Genomic DNA, 23,517 nt, shown 5'->3' with positions numbered 1-23,517 from the left:
GGAGATGTTACATTATGAATTAAGAATATATACATTTGTTCTGCGGTATAGAAGGAGGTCAGAAGCAGACTAGTTGAAAGATTCTGGATGAAGATAAATAGAGACAATGTCATGATGGGGGTCTAGTATAGCCACTTTTATTATCCATGTAGGCCTCTGCCTTATTCTTCGTGTTGCTCATTCTTTAATGAGAACCAGGGGTCTGATGTTCACAGGGTTTGGCCACAGCAAAACACATTTGTGTCTCCCCAGCATAATCAGCAGTGGGGGACCTGTGACAATGCCCTTGTTTATACAGGGAAAGTGAAGGAAGTGGCTCTAATGAATTTGCAACTGAGTGACAGAAATGAAATTTTCTTCTCACTCATGTATAATCTGGAGCTGTTCCAGATTCCTTGGCAGATACAGCGCCTTTTGTGTGGGGTGCAGCATTTCTGCCTCTCACTCCTCTGTTTGTGTCTCTCCACTTCACACTACGCTCCTGAGTGGGATTTGCTAGGCAATCATTGTGTCTGGAACAAGCGAGGGCAAACAAATCTTCTGCTGGAGTTTGTTTGTGTTGTCTGGAGGATTTCTTCACACCACTAATTCCCTACAAATTGTCCACCACCGCTGATGGCAAAAAGGAGATGAAAAGGCCAGCAACATTAGCCATCATTAGAATAAGAATCATGTATTCCTCCCAGCTGAGATGCATATAATTAGAAATTAGAAAAAGGTCAGATCTTGCCATTATCAACTCAATCAGTTGCTGAGTGCCACACAGTCAATTAATTCAGCATCTGTATTTTTTTACAACCCCGCGCACGTATTCCATTGGACTGTAACTCTTTTTCTGGACAGATATACTACGCAGTGAAGCAGGAACATAAAATGAGAGACCCTAAGCAAATGAGCTGAGATAATTGAGAGATTTATATTTTATATATATGAGTGTGTCAGGTCTTCTTGCCTTTGCCCTTGAATACTGACTTTCATAAATGTGATTGTTGGATGGATACACCAGTCTGAGGGATCTCTGTCCTTCTTCGGAGCTACACTTTTCTCGTGTCCATTTACTGAATAGCTCTGAAGAACTTAATTTCCCAATTTGTGTGCTGGTCAGAGTTTTTTGTTTATTTTGTTTTGTTTGACCTTGTACGTTATTCCCATTTCTGCAAGAGAAAAGAAGTAGGATGTGGAGCATGGGAGTGCAAGGGTTCAGTAGCATATCGTCGTGAACCAGTATTACTGGGGCTGAAGCAGAAGCTGAAAGGCAAAGGGCTTTCAACCTCTTCCTCTCAAAATTCCCTGGAGTAGATGGGGACTAAAAGGAGTTTGTCCCCTGTTTGCCCTGGCTAACCATGCTTCTGATTAATCTCTTCTTGTTCTATTTGTAAATTGTACCTCATCGGCACCCATTATTCTGTCTCCCTGCTGGCTTTGTGACTCAGCGGAGAAAGCCTTCACAGTGCATTAGGACAGAGAAATGTGGCTATCTCCTGAGGTCCTCTCCTACCCCTTTTTAATGCCACTTTTATAAATCTCTGAGCTAGTAGCGAGCAAGGTCTCATTATAGCAGCAGAGTTCCAAAGGCCTACTATTGCCCCTGCAGGCTCATCAGGGCAATTGACGGCAAGGCTATTGAAATGTGTGTAGCCATTCAACCCAGGAGCAGTCTATGACTAACAGTTTGTAAAGATGATCACTACAATTTGCAAATTAAAAAAATCCTTTGACATGTAAAGACTTTTTGTTATATAAAACTGGCTTTATCACCCCACAGCGAATATCTGGAATTTATATATTATGCAAGATTTCAAACTGAAGCTGTAAAACTTAAAGTTTCAGTTCCATGAGAGGAATGTTTTATGTGTACATTTTTTAACATTTATGGGATACATTTTAATGAGGCCTCAGCTTTGCTCTAGGGAAAGCTCACAGCCACATTGCTGCTCTGAAATCTTGTTAGAGAGAGTGGCCAGTAGAGAATAATCAAACACATTTTTACATCCAATGCTTAGTCTCCAAATGTTCTTTGGGCATTTATTTTAGTTGGGATGGTAATTACAGTGAGTTTCTGCATCTCCAAATAGTGGAGATTGGTGAATTCCATGGCAACAAAAATATTTATTTTCTTTTACCACTAGTGAAAAAGCTGCACTGTTTGAAAAGGCTGCTTTTCTGCACTAGCACCAACAGATCTGAACTGCAGGCCTGAAAAGGATTATGTGGCAAATTGTACACTAGGTTTTTTAATCAGATTGTCTTCATTAGCAATTCCGAGGTAATCTTGCAGATACTCATCCTTAGCAGTTCCTGAGGTTGCCCAATGATTCTAGTAGTTACTAGAAAGCCAGTGGATACGCATTGACCTCCTCTCTTTGTTTATCCTTCTCAGATGGTGAAAGCAATTCAGGTCTTGAGAATTCATCTGCTGGAGCTGGAGAAGGTGAATGAATTGTGCAAGGATTTTTGTAACCGTTATATCACCTGCCTCAAAACAAAGATGCACAGCGATAACCTACTCAGGAATGATCTTGGGGGGCCCTACTCCCCAAACCAGCCCTCCATAAACCTACACCCACAGGTAATGGCTGAAAATGTCCACCACACATGCTTTCTTAAAATCTCCCCTTGGGCCTTATTGTTCTACAAACAGTTTCACTCCATTTTATAAAGTTCCTCCTCATTTTGATCCAGTTGCCAGGAGGCACATTTTCCTAACGGGCTGTGTGAGCATGGCAGAGGAATCCTGGAGATTTAAGACATTTTGGGTCTGATTTTCAGAGGCACTCAGTATCTGCAGCTCCCATTGGCTTCCCATTGTACTTGCTCAGCAGCTCTGGAAATCAATCAACAAGTGTTTCCAGGTGGGCTCTAAAAATGGAAGCCCCTGAAAATTTGGGGCACTATTGAAAATGTAAGTCTTAATCTGTGTGTGTGTATGTGAATATATGTGTTTGAAAGCAAATGACCCATAATTAATAAGCACAACGCCACAGGAGGAAATGATGCAGTGATTGAGTGTTTTTCACTGGGTTGCTCTGAATGCCATCCTGCAGCAGAGCACTCTTTCATAGAAAAGTGACTCTAGTGGGTGACTGCCGCTGACTGGTAGAGTTTTAACCATGAAAGTTTATGGATGATGAAACTGAGATGTCAGATAAAATATTGCATATGGCTGTATGTCAGTATGCAGTGATAGTTACAGAGGGGGCACAAACTAATTAGAACCATAGGAGATTCTTAGTGCTTCTCTATATGGTGAATTAGTGCACAGCAAGCTGAAGGGTTCTAGCATGCTGCACACTAGCTCTCTGTGCGCTCTGATGTACTGGTGTTTGAAACCCTGCACACTAACTGCATATAGACAAATCCTTATCCTCACTTTGAAAAAAATGTAAAATAAAAAACAGATTTTGGGTTACATTTTAAAGTTTATGGAGATATAAACTGTTGAATTTGTCAATTACCATAGAAAAGGTACAAGATTTTATAGCAACAAAATCCTGGCACAAAAATTTCATGAAGCCTAATCCCTAGTAACATTTTCTTAAGCAACCTCATGTCAGAGTTTGTCCATTTGAATTGCTTTGCTGGATTTTTTCTAGAAAATCTTCTAGAAATCCAGCAGATGTTGTGCCTTTGACAGAATAGTAATGCAGTGAACTTCCTTTCACAAATCTCACTAGTACCGTCTTTTACCTCTTCCTTCAGAGGCATCACAGACAGCTGCTGGGACAGGCAGTGCAGTGCATTGTTTCTATACTATTCCATCCTGCCCGCTGACCACTAGCTTATTGTCTCAGTGCTTCCTAAGGCTTTTTTTAGGGCTCTTTGCTTGAAATTTCTGTGTAGGCGCTGGATGAGCAGCTTCCCCAAGAAGGGAAGCAGGAAGTCAAGTGGTAAATGGAAATCCAACCCTAGTGAAGCCCAGGAAATGGAAGATCAACTACATCAGGCAACATGTAAGAAGAAAATTAAGGGGTTAAAATAGAATTTGAACCGTAAATAATTCAAGGTATTTAAAAATAACAAGAAATTACATCAGAAGCAAGATGCTTGCAAGAGGATCCGTAGGTCCATTACACCACCAGGGAGAAATTCAGGAAATTAAGGAAATTGCTGGAAAGTTAAGCAATTTTTCCCTCAGGTCTGGTCTACACTTAAAACTTATACTGGCATAGCTATGTCAGTCAGGGTGTGAAAAAACTACACCCAGTAGCAACGTAGCTACGCTGACAAACCCCCCCAGCATAGATGCAGCTATACTAACAGAAGAGAGCTTCTGTCAACATAGCTAGCATTGCTTGGGGAAGTGGTGTTACTACACCAACAGCCCCCTTCTGTCGGCATTCACTGCGTCTCGGCTAGGGGGCTATGCCAGCATAGGCTCATAGACTCATAGACTTTAAGGTCAGAATGGACCATTATGATCATCTAGTCTGACCTCCTTCACAATGCAGGCCACAGAATCTCAGTCACCCACTCCTGTAACAAACCCCTAACCTATGTCTGAGTTATTGAAGTCCTCAAATTGTGAGTTGAAAACCTCAAGCTGCAGAGACTCTTCCAGCAAGTGACTCATGCCCCATGCCGCAAAGGAATGTGAAAAACCTCCAGGGCCTCTGCCAATCTGCCCTGGAGGAAAATTCCTTCCCGACCCCAAATATGGTGATCAGTTAAACCCTGAGCATGTGGGCAAGACTCACCAGCCAGCACCCAGGAAAGAATTCTCTGTAGTAACTCAGATTTCAGCCCATCTAACATCCCATCACAGACCACTGGGCATACTTACCTGCTGATAATCAAAGATTAATTGCCAAATTAATAGCCAAAATTAGGCTATCCCATCATACCACCTCCTCCATAAACTTATCAAGCTTAGTCTTGAAGCCAGATATGTCTTTTGCCCCCACTACTCCCCTTGGAAGGCTATTCCAGAACTTCACTCCTCTGTTGGTTTGAAACCTTCGTCTAATTTCGAGTCTAAACTTCCTAGTGTCCAGTTTATATCTATTTGTTCTTGTGTCCACATTGGTACTAAGCTTAAATAATTTCTCTCCCTCCCTAATATTTCTCTCTCTGATATATTTATAAAGAGCAATCATATCCCCCCTCAACCTTCTTTTGGTTAGACTAAACAAGCCAAGTTCTTTCAGTCTCCTTTCGTAAGATAGGTTTTCCATTCCTCGGATCATCCTAGTAGCCGTTCTCTGTACCTGTTCCAGTTTGAATTCATTCTTCTTAAACATGGGAGACTAGAACTGCACACAGTATTCCACATGAGGTCTCATCAGTGCCTTGTATAACAGTACTAACACCTCCTTATCTTTGCTGGAAATACTTCGCCTGATGCATCCTAAAACTGCATTAGCTTTTTTAACAACACAACTATCTCACACACAGATGGAATACAAGCTGTCAGGAACAGGTTCCCTGATGATGCCACAGCACAACTGGTTGCTGAGCTCTGCGCCTTTATCCTCACACACAACTATTTCAAATTTGATGATAATATATACCTCCAGATCACTGGCACTGCTATGGGCACCTGCATGGCCCCACAATGTGCTAACATTTTTATGGCTGACCTGGATCAACGCTTCCTCAGCTCTCGTCCACTCACGCCCCTTCTCTACCTACGCTACATTGATGACATCTTCATCATCTGGACCCATGGGAAGGAGGCTCTGGAAAAATTCCACCATGATTTCAACAGCTTCCACCCCACCATCAATCTCAGCCTGGACCAATCTGCATGGGAGGTCCACTTCCTAGACCCACGGTGCAAATAAGTGATGGTCACATTACCACCCTATACCAAAAACCTACCGACCGCTATGCCTACCTTCATGCCTCCAGCTTCCTTCCTGGGCACACCACATGATCCATTGTCTACAGCCAAGCACTGAGGTACAACCACATCTGCTCTAACCCCTCAGACAGAGACCAACACCTACAAAATCTCCACCAAGCATTCTCCAAACTACAATACCCACACAAGGAAATAAGGAAACAGATCAACAGAGCCAAATGTGTACCCAGAAGCCTCCTACTGCAAGACAAACCCAAGAAAGAAACCAACAGGTCTCCACTGGCCATCACATACAGTCCCCAGCTAAAACCCCTCCAATGCATCATCAGGGATCTACAACCCATCCTGGACAATAATCCCACACTTTCACAGGCCTTGGGAGGCAGGCCAGTCCTCTCCCACAGACAACCTGCCAACCTGAAGCATATTCTCACCAGTATCTGCACACCGCACCATAGTAACTCTAACTCAGGAACCAATCCATGCAACAAACCTCAATGCCAACTCTGCCCACATATCTACACCAGCGATACCATCACAGGACCTAACCATATTAGCCACATCATCACTGGTTCATTCACCTGCACGTCCACCAATGTAATATACTCCATCATGTGCCAGCAATGCCCCTCTGCTATGCACATTGGCCAGACTGGACAGTCTTTACGGAAAAGGATAAATGGACACAAATCAGATATTAGGAATGGCAATATACAAAAACCTGTAGGAGAACACTTCAACCTCCCTGGCCACACAATAGCAGATCTTAAGGTGGCCATACTGCAGCAAAAAAACTTCAGGACCAGACTTCAAAGAGAAACTGCTGAGCTTCAGTTCATCTGCAAATTTGACACCATCAGCTCAGGATTAAACAAAGACTGTGAATGGCTTGCCAACTACAAAACCAGTTTCTCCTCCCTTGGTTTTCACACCTCAGCTGCTAGAAGAGGGCCTCATCCTCCCTGATTGAACTAACCTCATCATCTCTATCCTGCTTCTTGCTTGCATATATATACCTGCCCCTGGAAATTTCCACTACATGCATCCAACGAAGTGGGCATTCCCCCTGAAAGCTCATGCTCCAAAATGTCTGTTAGTCTATAAGGTGCCACAGGACTCTTTGCTGCTTTTACATTAGCTTTTTTAACAGCCATATCACATTGACGGCTCATAGTCATCCTGCGATCAACCAATACTCCAAGGTCCTTCTCCTCCTCTGTTACTTCCAACTGATGTGTCCCCAATTTATAACTAAAATTCTTATTATTAATCTCTAAATGCATGACCTTGCACTTTTCACTATTAAATTTCATCCTATTATTATTACTCCAGTTTACAAGGTCATCCAGATCTTCTTGTATGATATCTCGATCCTTCTCTGTGTTAGCAATACCTCCCAGCTTTATGTCATCCGCAAACTTTATGAGCACATTCGCGCTTTTTGTGTCAAGGTCAGTAATAAAAAGATTAAATAAGATTGGTCCTAAAACCGATCCCTGAGGAACTCCACTAGTAACTTCCTTCCAGCCTGACAGTTCACATTTCAGTACAACCCATTGCAGTCTCCCCTTTAACCAGTTCCTTATCCACCTTTCAATTTTCATATTGATCCCCATCTTTTCCAGTTTGGCTAATAATTCCCCATTTGGAATCATATCAAATGCCTTACTGAAATCGAGGTAAATTAGATCCACTGCATTTCCTCTGTCTAAAAAATCTGTTACCTTCTCAAAGAAGGAGATTAGGTTGGTTTGGCACGATCTACCTTTTATAAAACCACGTTGTATTTTGTCCCAATTACCATTGACCTCAATGTCCTTAACTACTTTCTCCTTCAAAATTTTTTCCGAGACCTTACATACTGCAGATGTCAAACTAACAGGCCTATAGTTACTCGGATCATTCTTTTTCCCTTTCTTAAAAATAGGAACTATGTTAGCAATTCTCCAGTCGTGCGGCACAACCCCTGAGTTTACTGATTCATTAAAAATTCTTGCTAATGGGCTTGCAATTTCATGTGCCAGTTCCTTTAATATTCTTGGATGAAGATTATCTGGGCCCTCCGATTTTGTCCCATTAAGCTGTTCAAGTTTGGCTTCTACCTCAGATGTGGTAATATCTACCTCCATATCCACATTCTCATTTGTCATCCTACCATTATTCCTAAAATCCTCATTAGCCTCATTTAAGACTGAGGCAAAGTATTTGTTTAGATATTGGGCCATGCCTAGATTATCCTTAACCTCCATTCCATCCTCAGTGTTTAGTGGTCCCACTTCTTCTTTCTTTGTTTTCTTCTTATTTATATGGCTATACAACCTTTTACTATTGGTTTTAATTCCCTTTGCAAGGTCCAACTCTGCATGGCTTTTGGCCTTTCTCACTTTATCCCTACATGATCTGACCTCAATAAGGTCGCTTTCCTTGCTAATCCCTCCCATCTTCCACTCCTTGTAGGCTTTCTGTTTTTTCTTAATCACCTCTCTGAGATGCTTGCTCATCCAACTTGGTCTACAACTCCTGCCTATGATTTTTATCCCCTTTCTTGGGATGCAGTTCTTCTGATAGTTTCTGCAACTTTGACTTGAAGTAATTCCAGGCCCTGTAGTGTAGGCACAAACGTAGTCTTCACCACAGAGGATGTTGGGGACAATCTTACTCTGGACCTACTCTTTTCAGGTAACAGCAATGAGGCACTGTCAAAGACTGAGGGGTCTGAAGAAGAGGTGCTGGTACAAATTAGTAACCTGGTTCAAATAGTTACAAATGTTCTGAAGGAGGTTCAGCGTGAAGTGACTCTGCTGATAGCAAAAATATGCAAACTCTCCTTATCGGCTGCCATTCAAGAGAGTTACAGGGTCGCAAATGTTGATATCTCTATTTTTTCAATGTGCTTGGAGTGATCTGGGGAATCACTGACCAGTGAGCTGAATGTCTGTACTTTGTAAATTGTAACAGTTATGAAATATAGAATTATATTAGGGGGTCGCACACATTGTGCAGGCTGAGTGAATTGCACCCACAAGGGGCTCTTTGCATACCTTCTCCCCCCTCCCATCTCCCTGGGTGCTATCCTCTCACCCCTTATTGCAGGGACTCCCTGCAACTCCCCCATCTGTGCCTTGCCAGGGGCTCTGTGTGCCTGCACTCCCTGTCCTCCTGCCGGCAGCTCTGAGTGCACTCACTTTTCCACTTCCCCCATGCCTTCTGTTCCTGCTTTCCCCTCTGGAAGGGGGATTGTGGGCCCCCGACCCCATAGCAGGTTTCCCTAATATCACTCCCAACCAGGGGTTCTGTGTGCCTCCCATTCCACCCGTGAGTCCCCATTCCAAGGTCCCCCTCTCACCCCCATAACAGGGACTTTGCATGGGCCCTCCTACCTCCCTTCTCCCAATGCATTGGTTCCTCTCTCCCTGATTTTCTCCAAATCAATATGGTTCTGGCCATTTGATGCTTAGGATACTCCCTGAAATTTTGGAATGGATCACAATCAGGATTGAAAAGTCATTATTTTACAGAGAGGTCCCTTCTGGTCTTAAACATCTGTGAAAATTTCAGCTGAAATGGCCCAAATCAAGGTCCATCCAGGTGTGTCTTGGGATGTAAATTCAGTGAATTTGCATTCCATGTTTGTGTCAGGTGAAGGGGAAGACTGTAATCTCACTAGTGCCACACACAGGTCCAGTCTCCTCCTCCTTTCACAGACATTGTCTTCTGCCAAGGTGAGGCTGGCAGGACCCCCAAGATGTAGGTCTTGGAGTTAACACTCTATTGAGATGAGTCAGGCATCTGCCACCTTCTTACAGCTGTTGTTGCAGACTGAGGCAGATCTCTCTGCTTTTAGTGACACTCATTTCAAGCCTTTTTCTGCCATCATGATCACTAGAAACTTTCAATGGATAGCTATGATTCTGCACGTGTGCCCGTGTCTTAATGTGACCCTGCATATACCATACCTTCCCAAAGAACCTCTGCAAAATGACCCAGTCTCCAAGAGTGCTATGCTTCCAATAGGACTTCAAATATTTTTTATAGTAGCTCTTGGAATAATGCAAAGTAAAGCACTTTCCTCAAATAATGGCTCCCCAATGTGCACTGCACTAAGCCAAGTTTAGTGCATAAACATGACAGTGTGAGCACACCTTAGTGTGAAATGGACAAATGATTTTTGTCTTAAATCTGATATTGAAGGTTGCATTATCAGGTTATTTGGTTACACAACATGGCATTCTCCTGCTTTCTTTTGATAAGAGGGTTTTTATTCAGTTTCTGTTTCAATCCCACTGTGTTTATGACTGTTTCTTGGCAGCTTTCTGCAAATTTTTGAGTGTTTACTAGAACAAATATTTGTGAAAAGCAAATCTAAAATCTAAAGGTTTGACTATCCACCAAAAGCAAATTTCAGATTGGATATCCAGACATCTAAAAGTACCTCAGTGTAGTGCGTAAGTCATCCAATCAAAGAAAAAAAAATAATACATGATTTGAAGTCAGATAATTGAGCTACTAAGGACTTGTCTGCATGGCATGGCAAAGACCTGAGGAGAAGTGTGATTTCTATAGTGCTCTAACATGAAAACGCACCTACTTCAGGTTAACATAGTCTACATTAGGGTGCAACATGCTAGAGTGCTTTACAAATCACCCTTCTCTAGAGCACTTTGCTGTTCCAGGTACACAAGCCCTAAGTAACAGTGACCACAACACAATTGTGTTCAACATTCCTGGGGGAGGAATAGAACCAAAAGCTAGCACTGTGACACTCAATTGTAGAAAGAAAGATTTTCAAACAAATGAGAAATCTCATCAAAAAAGCCATAAAAATCAAAAGGAAATTGAAATCCTTTGATTCAGCATGGAGGGTATTTAAACATTCCTTAATAGAGTCACTAAATGCCCCCTAAGCAAAAAAGAAATAAAACAAAATAAAAAGAAAGGCAAAACTAGTCTGGTTTAATGGTAACACTATTTGAGAAAACAGGTATCCTTCAGAAAATGGAAATCCAAACCATTAGGGAAGCCAATAGAAATGAACAAACCAGAGCGGGTGATGTACAAGAAGGAATTGAAGAACAAAGAGGGGATTTGAAGTGCAGTTAGCCCAAGGTTTAAAAACCTACCAAGAGATTCTTTCCATAGAACAGAAGCATGAAGCCTGCAAAAGGGCTGCAGAGCTGCTGGACTATCAGGGAGTGAAGGACCAAACTGTGGCCCAGGCTTTTGCAAGGAATTATGGAGAATAAGACATCTTCCTGCTCTGGATGCAGATGGAGAGCAAATTCTGTGAGGCTGCTGTCTGTCCCAGTTTTGATTGCACCCCCTGGAATGTTAGCCAGTCCAGCCAGCATAGGGGACAGGATAGTAATCTGCTTCTGGTGGAGCTGCTGTAGAGTACTATCACCCAGGAGAAGGTGGGAGCAGGGAAGGAATTCACACAGGGCTGAGCTTAAAAGCACACAACTAGCTCTAAAGGAGCAACTAAGGAAGATCATGACATTGCTGAGATGCTAAATGATTTCTTTGTCTCGTTATTCACCAACGGATGCCGAGCCATGCCCACCAATTTCAGAAGAGTTTGTACTTGAGTCATGTCTCTGCTGCTGCTCTCAGGGCTACACGGCTGTTTATACTGTTTATTTATACATGGATGTTTATACTAGCAGAAGTAATGCCCACAGGTGTGGGAATCACAGCCCTAGCTCGTAGTATAGACAGAGCATAAAAGAGCTGAGCTGATCACAAAAATATGCAATTCCTCAATAAACTCATCAGTTGTACTGGAGAACAGGAGGGCAGCAACTGTTGAATCCACCTGTAAAAAATGTATAGGATGCATCTAGGTATACAGGTGAGTCTCATCTTACGCCGGGGTTACGTTCCGCTGTCAGCGCATAAAGCAAAAATCATGTATAGTCAAAATTACATTGAGTGTAATGGTGGGCGGAATTTCCCGCACTACAGGTACAATATGTAAATTGTTATTTTTTCTCTTTTTTTTTTTTTTTTTTTGCTGACCGTCCAAAGCTGAATTTATGTATGTTAAATGCAAGTAAGATGAGATTCGCCTGTATAGGTTGTGATAATGATAAAGACCAAGGGCTTCTAATCAAGTCAAATGTTTGACCATGTCAACTAAAGGAGAGCCAGAGTAAGAATAAATGATCAGGTCAGGCTTGACAAAGCCCTGACTGGGATTATTTAGTTGTGAATTGGTCCTGCTTCGAGCAGGGGGTTGGACTAGATGACCTCCTGAGGTCCCTTCCAACCCTGATATTCTATGATTCTATGATCATTTTCCAAAATAGTACAAGGTTACAGATGGGTGTACTGTGTTAATTCGATGGAATATACAGGCCCAAAGCATCAGACGTGTTGACATGACCTCATCACTGTCCAGCATTGGACAGATTTGGTTTAACCTCAGCCTGCTTAGTACCGTGTCAAACACACCTTTAAAAATCCTTGTAACCTTTTATTAAAGATAGAGAAAAGAAGGGAAAACAGTTAAAGCCTTTGAAATGCAAAGTATTAAAGGAGACTTTCATCTTAATAACATCTCTTATTCCTTTCCCTGAGGAGAGTTCTTAGGGCTGGTCTACACTACGGGGGAAAAACGAACTTAGATACGCAACTTCAGCTACGTGAATAACGTAGCTGAAGTCGAAGTATCTAAGATCGAATTACTCACTGTCCTCACGGCGCGGGATCGATGTCCACGGCTACCCCTGTCGATTCCGCAACTCCGTTCGGGTTGGTGGAGTTACGGAATCGATATAAGTGCGTTCAGGGATCGATATATTGCGTCTCATCTAGATGCGATATATCGATCCCCGAGCAATCGATTGCTACCCGCCGATATGGCGGGTAGTGAAGACGTACCCTTAGAAAGAGCACCCCTTTCCCCCATCTGAGAGTCTCTGATAGTATTAAGGATAGTACTAATGGTCTTTCTAGGGAAAAGAAAAGTTAGTTGACCTGGGCTGGAGCTGTTATTGTCACTGTAGTTGTTAAAGTCTGATCCCATTTCCTAAAAAACAACTCATGACAAATACACACAAGAGGAAGCAGGAAAAGAACAGCAAAAATAGAAAAGGTAGGTTCTGTCTCTGGTGTTGGCCCTCACTTGCAGCCAAACTCCTGGACAAAGATAGGCCGAGCCTATGGTCTTATCAGCCACTCCAAGACCTGCAAACAGCATCAGGCTGTTTAGGACACAGCTTTTGGCTGCTTTTCTTGTCACAGGCTCACAGCAGTGTTTTGAAATACAGTCTTTGCTGTCTAAGCCAGGTTCTTATGAGAAGAGTGATAGGAAAAAAAAGAAATAAGGTGGAGAAGGAAAAGAACAAATGGGGAGAGGGACAATGTGTGTGATAAAATCTCACTTTCCAGGTGGTATTCAGGTTTTAACTGTAGCCGGTGGAGGTGCATTGTCATCTGGCTCCCTCTCTCTGGCCTGGTTCAATCAGGACATCTCTGAGAATTATGACATAGATAGTCCAACCGTGTCACTGTAGATTCTGGGAGACAGTGACAGTAGCTGCCATTATGGTGAATCTCACTCTTTCCTATAATATGGAGATATACCTAGCTCATAAGGCTGGAAGGGACTTTGAAAAGTCGTCAGCTCCAGCCCCCTGCCTTCACTAGAAGGACCAAGTACTGATTTTGCCACAGATCACAATGCTAGGTGATTAGCTCAAACCACTGAGCTATCCCTCCCCTTCCTGTTCTTTTGTCTTCCAGTCAGCCATTGTCCACATCCCTTCTAGTTTCCCGTGTACGTTTAAAGGAATAACTGTAACTAATCAAGAAAAGGATCAGGGAGTCTTTCTGCACAGCTCAATGGAAACCTCTGCTCAATGAGCAGCAACAGTAAAAAAAAGTTAAGAAACTATTAATAGGTATTAAAGTAAAAAAAACATTATGGTCATCTAGTCTGTCCTCCTGCACTACATAAGTCAGAGAATTCCTTCCAGTGATTCGTGCATCAAGCTTAAACTAGAGCCTATATTTTAGAAAAACATCTACTATGGACTTTATGTGGTAGCAAATCTATCACATCCCATGATACGTTGTTTCAATTGCTAACTACCCTCTGTTAAAAATGGAAACATTATTTCCAGTCTGAATTTCTCCAGTTTAACTTCTAGCCTTTGGATATTGTATCATTGTCCACTAGATCAAAGATCAGAATCTTTCTCTGTATGCTGATTTTTATAGCCCACAATTAAGTCCTCTGTTAATGGTCTCCTTGACAAACTAGATCACTCTCGCAATGCTGTCTCCCCTTCTCTGCATCACTGTGCCCCTTTCACATCCCCAGACACCATGGGGAACTTGGGGCATCCATGTCCCATGCTACCTTATAGCACTTTTATACATGTATGCAAAACCCATGATGATTGAAATCCACTTTGAGTGGTGATGATAGCAGAAGGGGAAGGTAGAAGGCTGTTTCCATCACCTAGATTCCAGTGGAATTGTACCAATGTCAGTCACTTTCTCGCAATATTTGTTATCAGCAATATTTACGATAGTGGTGTCAGTTTGTTTTCCCATGTAAACTAAAATACTTCCACAACTGGGGAAACAAACTTATATCAAGTCCATTTGCTTGATATTTTTATACTTTGTTCCTGAAAATCTCCTGAGTGTATTGATGCTGCAGCTGATGGCAATTGAAATGTATGTGTGTAAAGTCCACTGGTCTCCTACCCTGAACATTTTTTTAAATACCTCTTTGGTGCAATCTGGTGCATTCCAAAAGTAAAAAATGAGCTTTACTGCACTTTTTTCCTGAGTCCTAGAAGTGAAAATCATCCTTGGTGGGGGCAGTTTACCAGAGGGGAGTGACTCTTTTAGAGGAAAGGAAACCACAAACTTCCCTTCAGTCTGCCATGGTATATTAACCAGGGCCTCACATGCTGTCTCCTGCTCATCACTGAAATAAGAGTCAGGCAAAGGGAGACATTTGCTGAGAAGGAAGTAAACTCTTTTTCAAACACAGAAGAAAATGCCAATGGACTTGGGCAGCCCTAGAAAATGTTACTCAGCTGGATATATTGTCATTTAAAAAATGTTCCAGTGTGAAAGCCCACCTTACAGTTGTCATTTGAAACTCTAGAGCAGGCATTCATGTAGCTGAAGTCATAAATGATCCAAGTGTAACCCTTCAGCCAGGTGGAGCCGGCAGCAACCAGGGCCAAGTTCAATAGCTAGGTGTTCCTTTTCAATAATACAACACAGTACCGACTCAAGCCCCCACCCAATAACCTGGGAAAATTACCCACTACCCCTAGGCGCTTCTGAGAGGCAATATTTCCTCACTCACAAACACAGAGTCTGAGTGTAGAAAAAAAAGACTTTTAATGAAAGGAGGGAAGTCACCCAACACTAATTAGGGAAAATGCCACAAGTGGGATTCATAATCATGAAACTGTGAGCAGGACCACCCGCCCCAGAGTGTGTGGGGCAGTGCCTTCTGCCTCATGTCCTTGAATTCTACAACCAAAAGTTCCTTTTCTGCGCCCCCCTCTGCTCCCTCACCATATCCCACTCACAGTAGTTGCCCTTGGTCAGTGAGGACCCAGGACGCATCTGTATAAGTTCACCTCCCATCCAGGGAGGAAGGGACCTTCCTTGCTCCACCATCTGAGCACTTGCTCTGGTTGGCCGCCCTGCCAGCCGCTCATTCCACTTCCGCTGGCTGATCACTCACCGCTCTTGCTGGCTGCTTGTTTGCCGCTCCTGCCAGCTGACTGCTCACCGCTCCCACCAGCTGACTGTCAGTTACCTCCCACTGCCACCTGCCTCTCTGCTGTGACTGCCGCAGGTCAGTCTCAAAGGGCTAGTCTACGCTGGGGGGTGGGGAAGGTGGGGATCGATCTAAGATATGCAGCTTCAGCTACGCTATTTGCTATTCACGTAGCTGACGTCAAAGTATCTTAGTTCAACTTACTTGGCCATCCTCATGGCGGCAAGTTGACCGCCGCGGCTCCCCTGTTAACTCCACTTACTTCTCCTGCTGAGATGGAGTAAGGGCGTCAATTCAAGGATTGATTTCTCGCATCTAGATAAGACTCGATAAATTGATCCCCAATAGATCCATTACTACCTGCCAATCCGGCGGGTAGTGTAGATGTGGCCTTAGTGATTGTCAGCTCCTGGTGATTTTCAGCATTTAGCAGGCTGGGCAGAAATGCTGTGCCATCATAAGTGATTTCAGCTCTCATTTAAGCACTTAAAATAACAAAGGCTCCTAATGGAGCCTATTTAGCTCTATCTCTGAACAGTAGGGGGTAAACAGGTTAAACCAGACTGGGAACTCTGAGGGACAGTTCACACCTCCTGGCTGAGATACCTGTCCCCTCTCCTCTTAGGGCTGGTCTACACTGGGGGCGGGGATCGATCTAAGATACGCAGCTTCAGCTATGTGAATAGCATAGCTGAAGTCGAAGTATCTTAGATTGAGTTACTTACCGTCCTCACGGCATGGGATCGACTTCCGCGGCTCCCCATTTTGACGCCGCTACCGCCGTTTGCGTTGGTGGAGTTCCAGAGTTGACAGGAGCGTGTCCGGGGATCGATATATCGCGTCTAGATGAGAAGTGATATATCGATCCCCAAGAAATCGATTGCTACCCACCGATACTGCCGGTAGTGAAGACGTACCCTTAATTTCAGGGCTCTGGCATTGGAGTTCCTGATCCTTAATGAGGTCCTTTCAGATCAGGGTGATCCCCTCATTTGGACAGTTTAAGTACAGTTCTGTTTCCCTTTATTCATACAGTAAAGACAACAACATTGATAACGGTATTTCACTATCCCTGCATTCAGTACCAAAGTGATTTGTAATCCAATAGCAGCCAAAGTTGATCACTTTGAGCAACACTGCTCAAACACTGCTGGATATCTAGGCAGAGTAGGTGTGTTCATGTTAATGAGTTTACTCCAGAAGTCTCTCTTCATCCCAGATAGCTGTCAGGAGAGAGTTCATTCAGACCGGGCTTACACAGGTTAGTCATTTCAAGTACAGAGTTCTATTCTATTTGACATGGAGTAGTCATTTAAATTAGAGTGAACACTGGGGGCAAAATATTCCTCCAGCCTGCAGGAATTAGTAAATTTGGTTAGTCCATTTGGAAGTTTACAGGACTCAGATGGCATTTTGAGTCATTAAATATTTTTTGTTCAACTGACCTCTACCTTTGTCCGATGTCATAAATCATTTGCTGGGAGCATGTGGAAATCATTGTTAAGCATATGTAAAGCTTTAGGGTGACAAAAATCCTATTAGTTTAGGTGCCCTGGCCATCTAATTGGATTACTGTGCACATTAATATAGCATTAGAATGGTTTAAAGTGTTAATCATGGTTTGGATTTTTTTTTTTGACAACTGAGAAAATGTGCCATATCCTTAGAGGGTCTGATAGAATATGTGACGAGCTTCAAATTCACCAAGCACAATTACTGAGCATGTCTGATACTTGATTGGAGCCATTTCTAAAGAACATCAGAAAATTTCTGTCAAAACGAAATTTGAAAGAAAATGAAGAAAAAGTTTCATCAAAATGGTCTTCCATTTTGAGAGATGCTGTAGTCATTTCACTCATCCATGGGAGTCCTCCAGGCATGAGGAATTCTAGCCTATCAGAAGAAAACAGCTTCCCAATAGTATTGAGTCCCATTGGTCGGATGAAGGAGGCTCTGTGACTGAAGAAATGAGATGGGTGAAGCCAGTACTTCATCTTATTTCACTGCTGCTGAATTTTGCCCCTGAGATGGGAGGTGGGCAACTCACAGTGTGGTAGCAGCCAGGATTGGCACAGAACCACCGTGGAGCTCAGCAATCAAGAGAGGGAAGCCAATGTAGAGAGAAGAGGACAAGTATGATGTACTCATTGTAGCCCATGTTGCTGAGGAGATGTGCCAAAGCAGTCTACACTGCTTGGAATGCTCTGAAGGCTGAAGTTTTGAAGGTAGAATGTGTTGTTGTAATTCAGACAAGGAGTGACAAAAGGTGTATAATGAAGGCCAGGTCATTATCTGCCAGGATGGGATGGAGTCTCCTATCCAACCAGTGATGGTAGAATGCATTACTCATGGATGCTGCTTTGTCATATCTTAGCATCAACAAGAAATCAGGGAGCATCCTAAATTATGGACTGGATTGACCAGTTGTGGGTATGAGCTTGCAACCAAATTAGACCGCAACATGCTTGCAGAATCTTCAAAGAACTTTCCTTGTCCCATCAGCATCACTTCTGTCTTGTTTGTGTTCAGCATCAACCAACTCTTCTTTATCCATGAGCTGATCTTGTCCAAGCACTGCACCATCATGGTGGTAGTGGCATGGTAGTATAGGGTGTGGGATAGATGGAGCTCTTACCCTGGAACGTGTAAGAGTTATGAAGCTTTTACATATTTATTTCTGTCATAGCAATATCAGTCAGTTTCATTAAAATTCACATTTAGATGTAAATTGAAATGAGCAACAACTTTGGAAAAGAATCATTTGGAGAGCAAGAAAGAAAGTGTCACAGTCTCAATGGAGCTGCACCTGCATTCTCCTCTCTGTGGTCCACTCCAGGAGCATCTAGTCAGGACTTAGCTCTCCAGCTGTCACCTGTGTCTAGGCAGGGACCCTTATGCCATTCACTTCTGACCAAGGGGAGTTTTAAAACTGCACAGCTCACTGCCTAACATGATGATATTCCCAGCAAGACAGTCTACCTAATAGCCAGTGCCTGTGCATTGTTTTCTCTCTGAGGGCTATGCACAGTGTATTTCCAGCAGCTACAAGTTACCACACAGCTCTTCCTAAGCAATCTAAATTATTCTTAAGGTAAAGGCATGACACAGAAAACATAATAAAAACAAAAACCAGATTTAAACATGCCAGGAGTCACTTATCAATCATATGGACCCCATAGTAGGCCGAAGTCTTTTCAACCCCTCCTTGAACAGGAGGTCCTGTCTGTTTGGTGGATAGTAAAAAGGCCCTGAGTCAGTTTAAACTTAACCTTTTAAAATCAAAAGCCCTTTCTTTGTCTATTGGTCTCTGGAAAATACAGTTTGAGGCAGGATATGCAAGCCTCCCCAGGGATGGTGCCTTTCTGGCAGTGTTTGCAACCTAAGTGATTCACCTTAATCACACCCACTGTTTCTGTTTCCTGGCAGAGCTGCGGCAACCTTCCCCCCTGGAGTTGCATATAGGCTTTGGCCTACCGTGATATATAAACCATTCAGTATGGTTCCCAAAGTTCTTGCATGGGGCTGCAATAACTGTCACAGAGCATATCTGAGATTCTTCCAAGAGGACCAAGTGAAAAAGGTAGAAAAGTATTAACCATTAACTACCTGGCCATGTACTATTATTATTTATTTGTATTGTCTTTGCACCTAGGAGCCCCAGCCATGGACCAGGACCTTATTGTGCTAGGCATTGTATAAACACAGAACAAAAAGATGGTTCTCACCAGCAAGACCTTACAGTATATAAGACAAGAGAACGGGTGGATACAGAAAGTCCGAAGGTGGTGCACGAGGAAACAATAAAACAATGCTTGTCAGCATGATAGGCAGTGCTCTCCACAGATGCCTAACAATTGCAAAGTGTTTTGTAGGCATCACAGCAAAGGAGAGTTTTAAGAAGGGATTGAAGGAGCACCATGAGATGGTTCTGATGAGATTTACAGGAAGCACCTCTCAATAAGGAGCGGCAGCCTGAGTGCAGGTTTGCAAATTTCATACATGAGTGGAAGTCAGCATCTCAACAGTGTATGAGAAATGGTAGGTAGGATGGAGATAGGCTAGGAAGAGTCTTGAAGGTGAATACAAGCAGCTTATGTTTGATGTGATAGAGAAAGGGGAGCCCATGGAGGAATGAAGAGAGAGGTGACATGGTCAAAGTGACAGGCTAGGGAAATGATCTTTGTGGCTACATTTTTAATAGACATGAGTGGGATGTGATTTCTTTTTTCAAGGTCAGAGAAGAGGATGTTGCAGTTATCAATACAAGATGGTGAAAGCTGGGATAAGAGATTTAGTTGTGTGGCTGGATAGGAAAAGCCTTATCCTAGAGATGTTATGCAGAAAGAATCTGGAGGATTTAGAACCAGTCTGAATGTGATGTTGTAGAGCAGTGGTCGCACCCTCCTAGGACACATACCTCCTACGGAGGCGCAGAGAAACATTTGGGGGTGTGCAGTGGGGCCCAGCCCAGCCCCCATAGGGGTGTGTGAGGGAGTGTTACCCAGCCTGGCTCTGCCCCCAGATCTGCTCCAACCCCGGTTCCCAGCCACACCTCTGCTCCCAGCCTGCTCTCAGATGTGGCCCTGGCCTTGGTCCCTGGTTCCCAGGCCTGGCTGCAGCTCTGCACCCAGCTGTGGCCCCAGTCCTGTCCCCAGCCTCAGGCCCCAACTGCAGCCTGGATGTGGCTCCACTCTCAATCCTGGCCATGGCCCCAGCCCTGCCCCAGGCCTCGATCCCTGGACAGCTCCACTCCCAGCCCCAGCCCTCTCGGCAAGTGGGGCCAAAGGTGGGAGTGAAAGGTTGTTAAAGTTGGCTGGGCTTCTGGGTGTGGAAGTCAATCAGGGTGCAGAAGTAGAGGTGCTTGTCTAAGAAAATGGCAGAATTGAAGGAGCAGAGAACAAATTTGTAATGCAGGAAGGCAGCATGGTCGCGGATACCCACCAGAGATGCTTTTCTGTGCAGGAGCAAGAAGCAAATGTTGGGGTGAGCTATGGCTGGTAGTGTATTCCTTAGAGCAAGTCAGGCAGTAGGCAGACTAGCTGGGAATCGTGGAATGACTATCTACTGTCAAAACTCCTGTGTGGAACCTTCCTCTCCATTCTGCCAGTCTCCCCCTATCTCCTGCATTGCCTGGCAATTAACCCGCTCCCCCTCAGCCTGTTGTGTTGTCAGCACAGTGGGACTTCAAAGTGAATCTTACTAGGAGGTAGTTAAGTTTCACTTTGACTATGGACCAACAGAGATCTTCTCCCAGTGTGGCCCAGGGGCTCACTGAACTTCTAAGATGAATTAGGAGACAAGCAATAAAGCAGTAGGTTGAGAAAAAGAGGTGACCTAGGATGGAGGAAAGCAAAGGAGGAAGAAGAGGAAACAAAGGAGGCTGTAAAGGGTAGAGGCAAGAAGAAACAGTGGTGGGTGAACAATGGTGAGAGAAGAACGTTTAGAGGGGGGAAACAAGAGACAAAGTCCTTGTTATAATTCCTGAAATCCCCATTGTGCTGGGCGCTGCACACACACATTGCAAGAGAGAATATCTGCCCTTAAAATCTTAGTCTAATTAAACAAAAGAGACAAAAGTTGGGAGGGGAAACTGAGGCACAAAGAAGCCTATTGGCTTGCCTGAGGTCACAGCAGGTCAGTAGCAGAGCTGGAAATAAAACCCAGGTTGCCTGAGTCTCAGTCCAGTGCACCTTCCATCTCTCCAAAAGCTAATCTCTATGAAAAGAGTAATCCAGGACCAGGAGTGGTTTAAGTATTGGCCTGCTTAAACCCAGGGTTGTGAGTTCAATCCTTGAGGGGGGCATTTTTGGGAACTGGGGTAAAAATCTGTCTGAGGATTGGTCCTGCTTTAAGCAGGGGGTTGGACTCGATGACCTCCTGAGGTCCTTTCCAACCCTGATATTCTAACTCTTCAGTCTTTTTTAAACCTGGTAACTCTGCTAACTAGCAGTGTCACTCTGTATGCTCTCTTTAAATCTTGGCCTGGTTTAAGAAGGCATGGAATGGGCTGCTAACTACCCTGAACCAGGCCATTGGGCAGAGCCAGCATCTGGAGTGATACCTGGCCATTATTTCAGCACACCAGAGTGGTGGGCAGGTATGTGTGTATGATCAGGGGAGGGACAATGATCGGGTCAGTGCTAGTTGCAACTTGCAGAAACATGTATTCCTCTGTACCCCATTTGACTCTGAATCTCCAACAGTGGGGTCTCCAAAGGCACTGTCTAAATTGTCCCACTTGACTTGCATACTGCCCCCCTGAGTTCATCATGCAGAGGTGTGTGGAGCACTAGTGCTGTGTGGTAGGCAGTTGGTGGCTGTATTCATACGGCCCTTAAACCAATGCATTGCACTAGAGATGGGCTGCTTGGAAACCTGCTATTCTTTCTCCTTGCTCCAGGAAAGGTGCATGTGACAGCGTGGGTTGGTGAGCAAGTAGGGCTCTGCTTGTGCTAGATATGGTCTTGCTTCCCCTTTTGGTAGGGGGTTTGAAGCAGTGGAATAAGAAAACATGTCTCCTGTATAGAGAGGGCTTGAAAGCAATCTCAGCAGTATAATGTGTGCCTGCTCTAGCAGCCATGTTACAGATGTTATCAAGACCTTTTTGCTATGACCATGCTTCCAGGAACAGGGATAGGATTCTGTCCACAAAGGGTCACTTTGGAGAGTCCAGGCAGCTTGTTTAACTTTGAGTCACATAGAGTTCAAGGCACTTGATGTGGCATTGCACCAGCAGGGAGAGGTCCAGAGAAAAATAATGCCATAAAAAGTTCATTTCTTATTTAGATTTACTGAAATAGCCAAATCACTTAATCATGGATCTAAAAATCTGGCCTTTTTCTATTTTCTAATATTCTCTAGAAATGGACTTATTATTCCTTTGATGCTTTATTTTAGTTCCCCTTATGATCAAAATTAGCAAGAAACTTGCATAAAAGAGAACAATAATTGCTCAACGAGCATCTCGTTTGTAATTTATTAGTTTCTATTATTGTGAGTCACTATAGCAACAGCTCGCATCCAGGGTGATGAGAGAGATGTTAGATATGAGCCGACGAGGCTCTAAGTCCCAGCAAATGGAGATGCACATTTTTATCAGTAATTTTCATGAAAATAATAAGTGAGGAGTTAATGAGATGGAAAGCTGTCCTGTGGCTATTGTGAATTTTTTTTTAAGTGTTGATCTAATTAGAATGCATCGGTCAGGAAAAGTAATGAGAGCTTTAGCGCTTCACAAAGATGTGAGGATCATATCAGAAAATTAGCACAAGTCTTTGGAAATAATCAGGCCCTTGGAGAGTCACTAAACCTCTTCTCTTGGCTCCTTCTGATTTTACAGGTTGCTCTGCAATCATGGAGCTGTCTTGATTTTATTTTCTCAGGCCTTGGCTACACTTGGAGGTGTGCAGCGCTGGGAGTTACAGCTGTCTTCGTACAGCTGTGTAGGGACAGTGCTGCAGTGTGGCCACACTGACAGCTACCAGCGCTGCAGTGTGGCCACATTTGCAGCATTTGCAGTGCTGTTGGGAGTGGTACATTGTGGGCAGCTATCCCACAGAGCACCTCGTCCCATTTTGGCGCCGTGGGTTGTGGGAAGGGGACGGAAGGGTGCGGGTCATTTCGCTTCCTGTCGCAACGTCCCGTGGTGCATCGCTTCACATCCGAGCACTCACAGTTTTTCCGTCCACATTTGGCGCCATTGTGAGTCTCTGTGCAGCACGATTTCTGTGGGAAATGGAGCCCGAGCTGCTGAGGACTTTGCTGATGAGTGTCGCCAGCACATCACGTTTGGCAGTTGAGTTATTCCTTCAGCTCCAAAGTGACAGTGAGGAGTCTGACGATGATATCAAGTCGCCTGACGCGTATGATACTAAATTGCTTGTGGCAGTAACAGAAATGCTCAGCACCGTGGAATGCCGCTTTTGGGCTCGGGAAGCAAGCACTGAGTGGTGGGATCACATCT

The 23,517-nt window shown here is 43.8% G+C and overlaps 1 protein-coding gene across 10 annotated transcripts in view; it reads left to right on the top strand.

Moving 5' to 3' along the window:
- Positions 1 to 23,517, top strand: part of PKNOX2 (PBX/knotted 1 homeobox 2) — a 623,477-nt gene that overhangs the window by 470,188 nt on the left and 129,772 nt on the right. For all 10 annotated transcript variants that reach the window (XM_050921671.1, XM_050921661.1, XM_050921668.1 and 7 more), the window contains one exon: positions 2,381 to 2,569. In XM_050921671.1, coding sequence (XP_050777628.1) covers positions 2,381 to 2,569 — 189 coding nt within the window. The remainder of the gene's footprint in view (positions 1 to 2,380; positions 2,570 to 23,517) is intronic.

Source organism: Gopherus flavomarginatus, chromosome 13 (assembly GCF_025201925.1).
Source record: "Gopherus flavomarginatus isolate rGopFla2 chromosome 13, rGopFla2.mat.asm, whole genome shotgun sequence".
Classification (NCBI taxonomy): domain Eukaryota; kingdom Metazoa; phylum Chordata; order Testudines; family Testudinidae; genus Gopherus; species Gopherus flavomarginatus.
The sequence above is the reverse complement of the archived record's forward strand: the minus strand, read 5'-3'. Positions and strand labels throughout refer to the sequence as shown.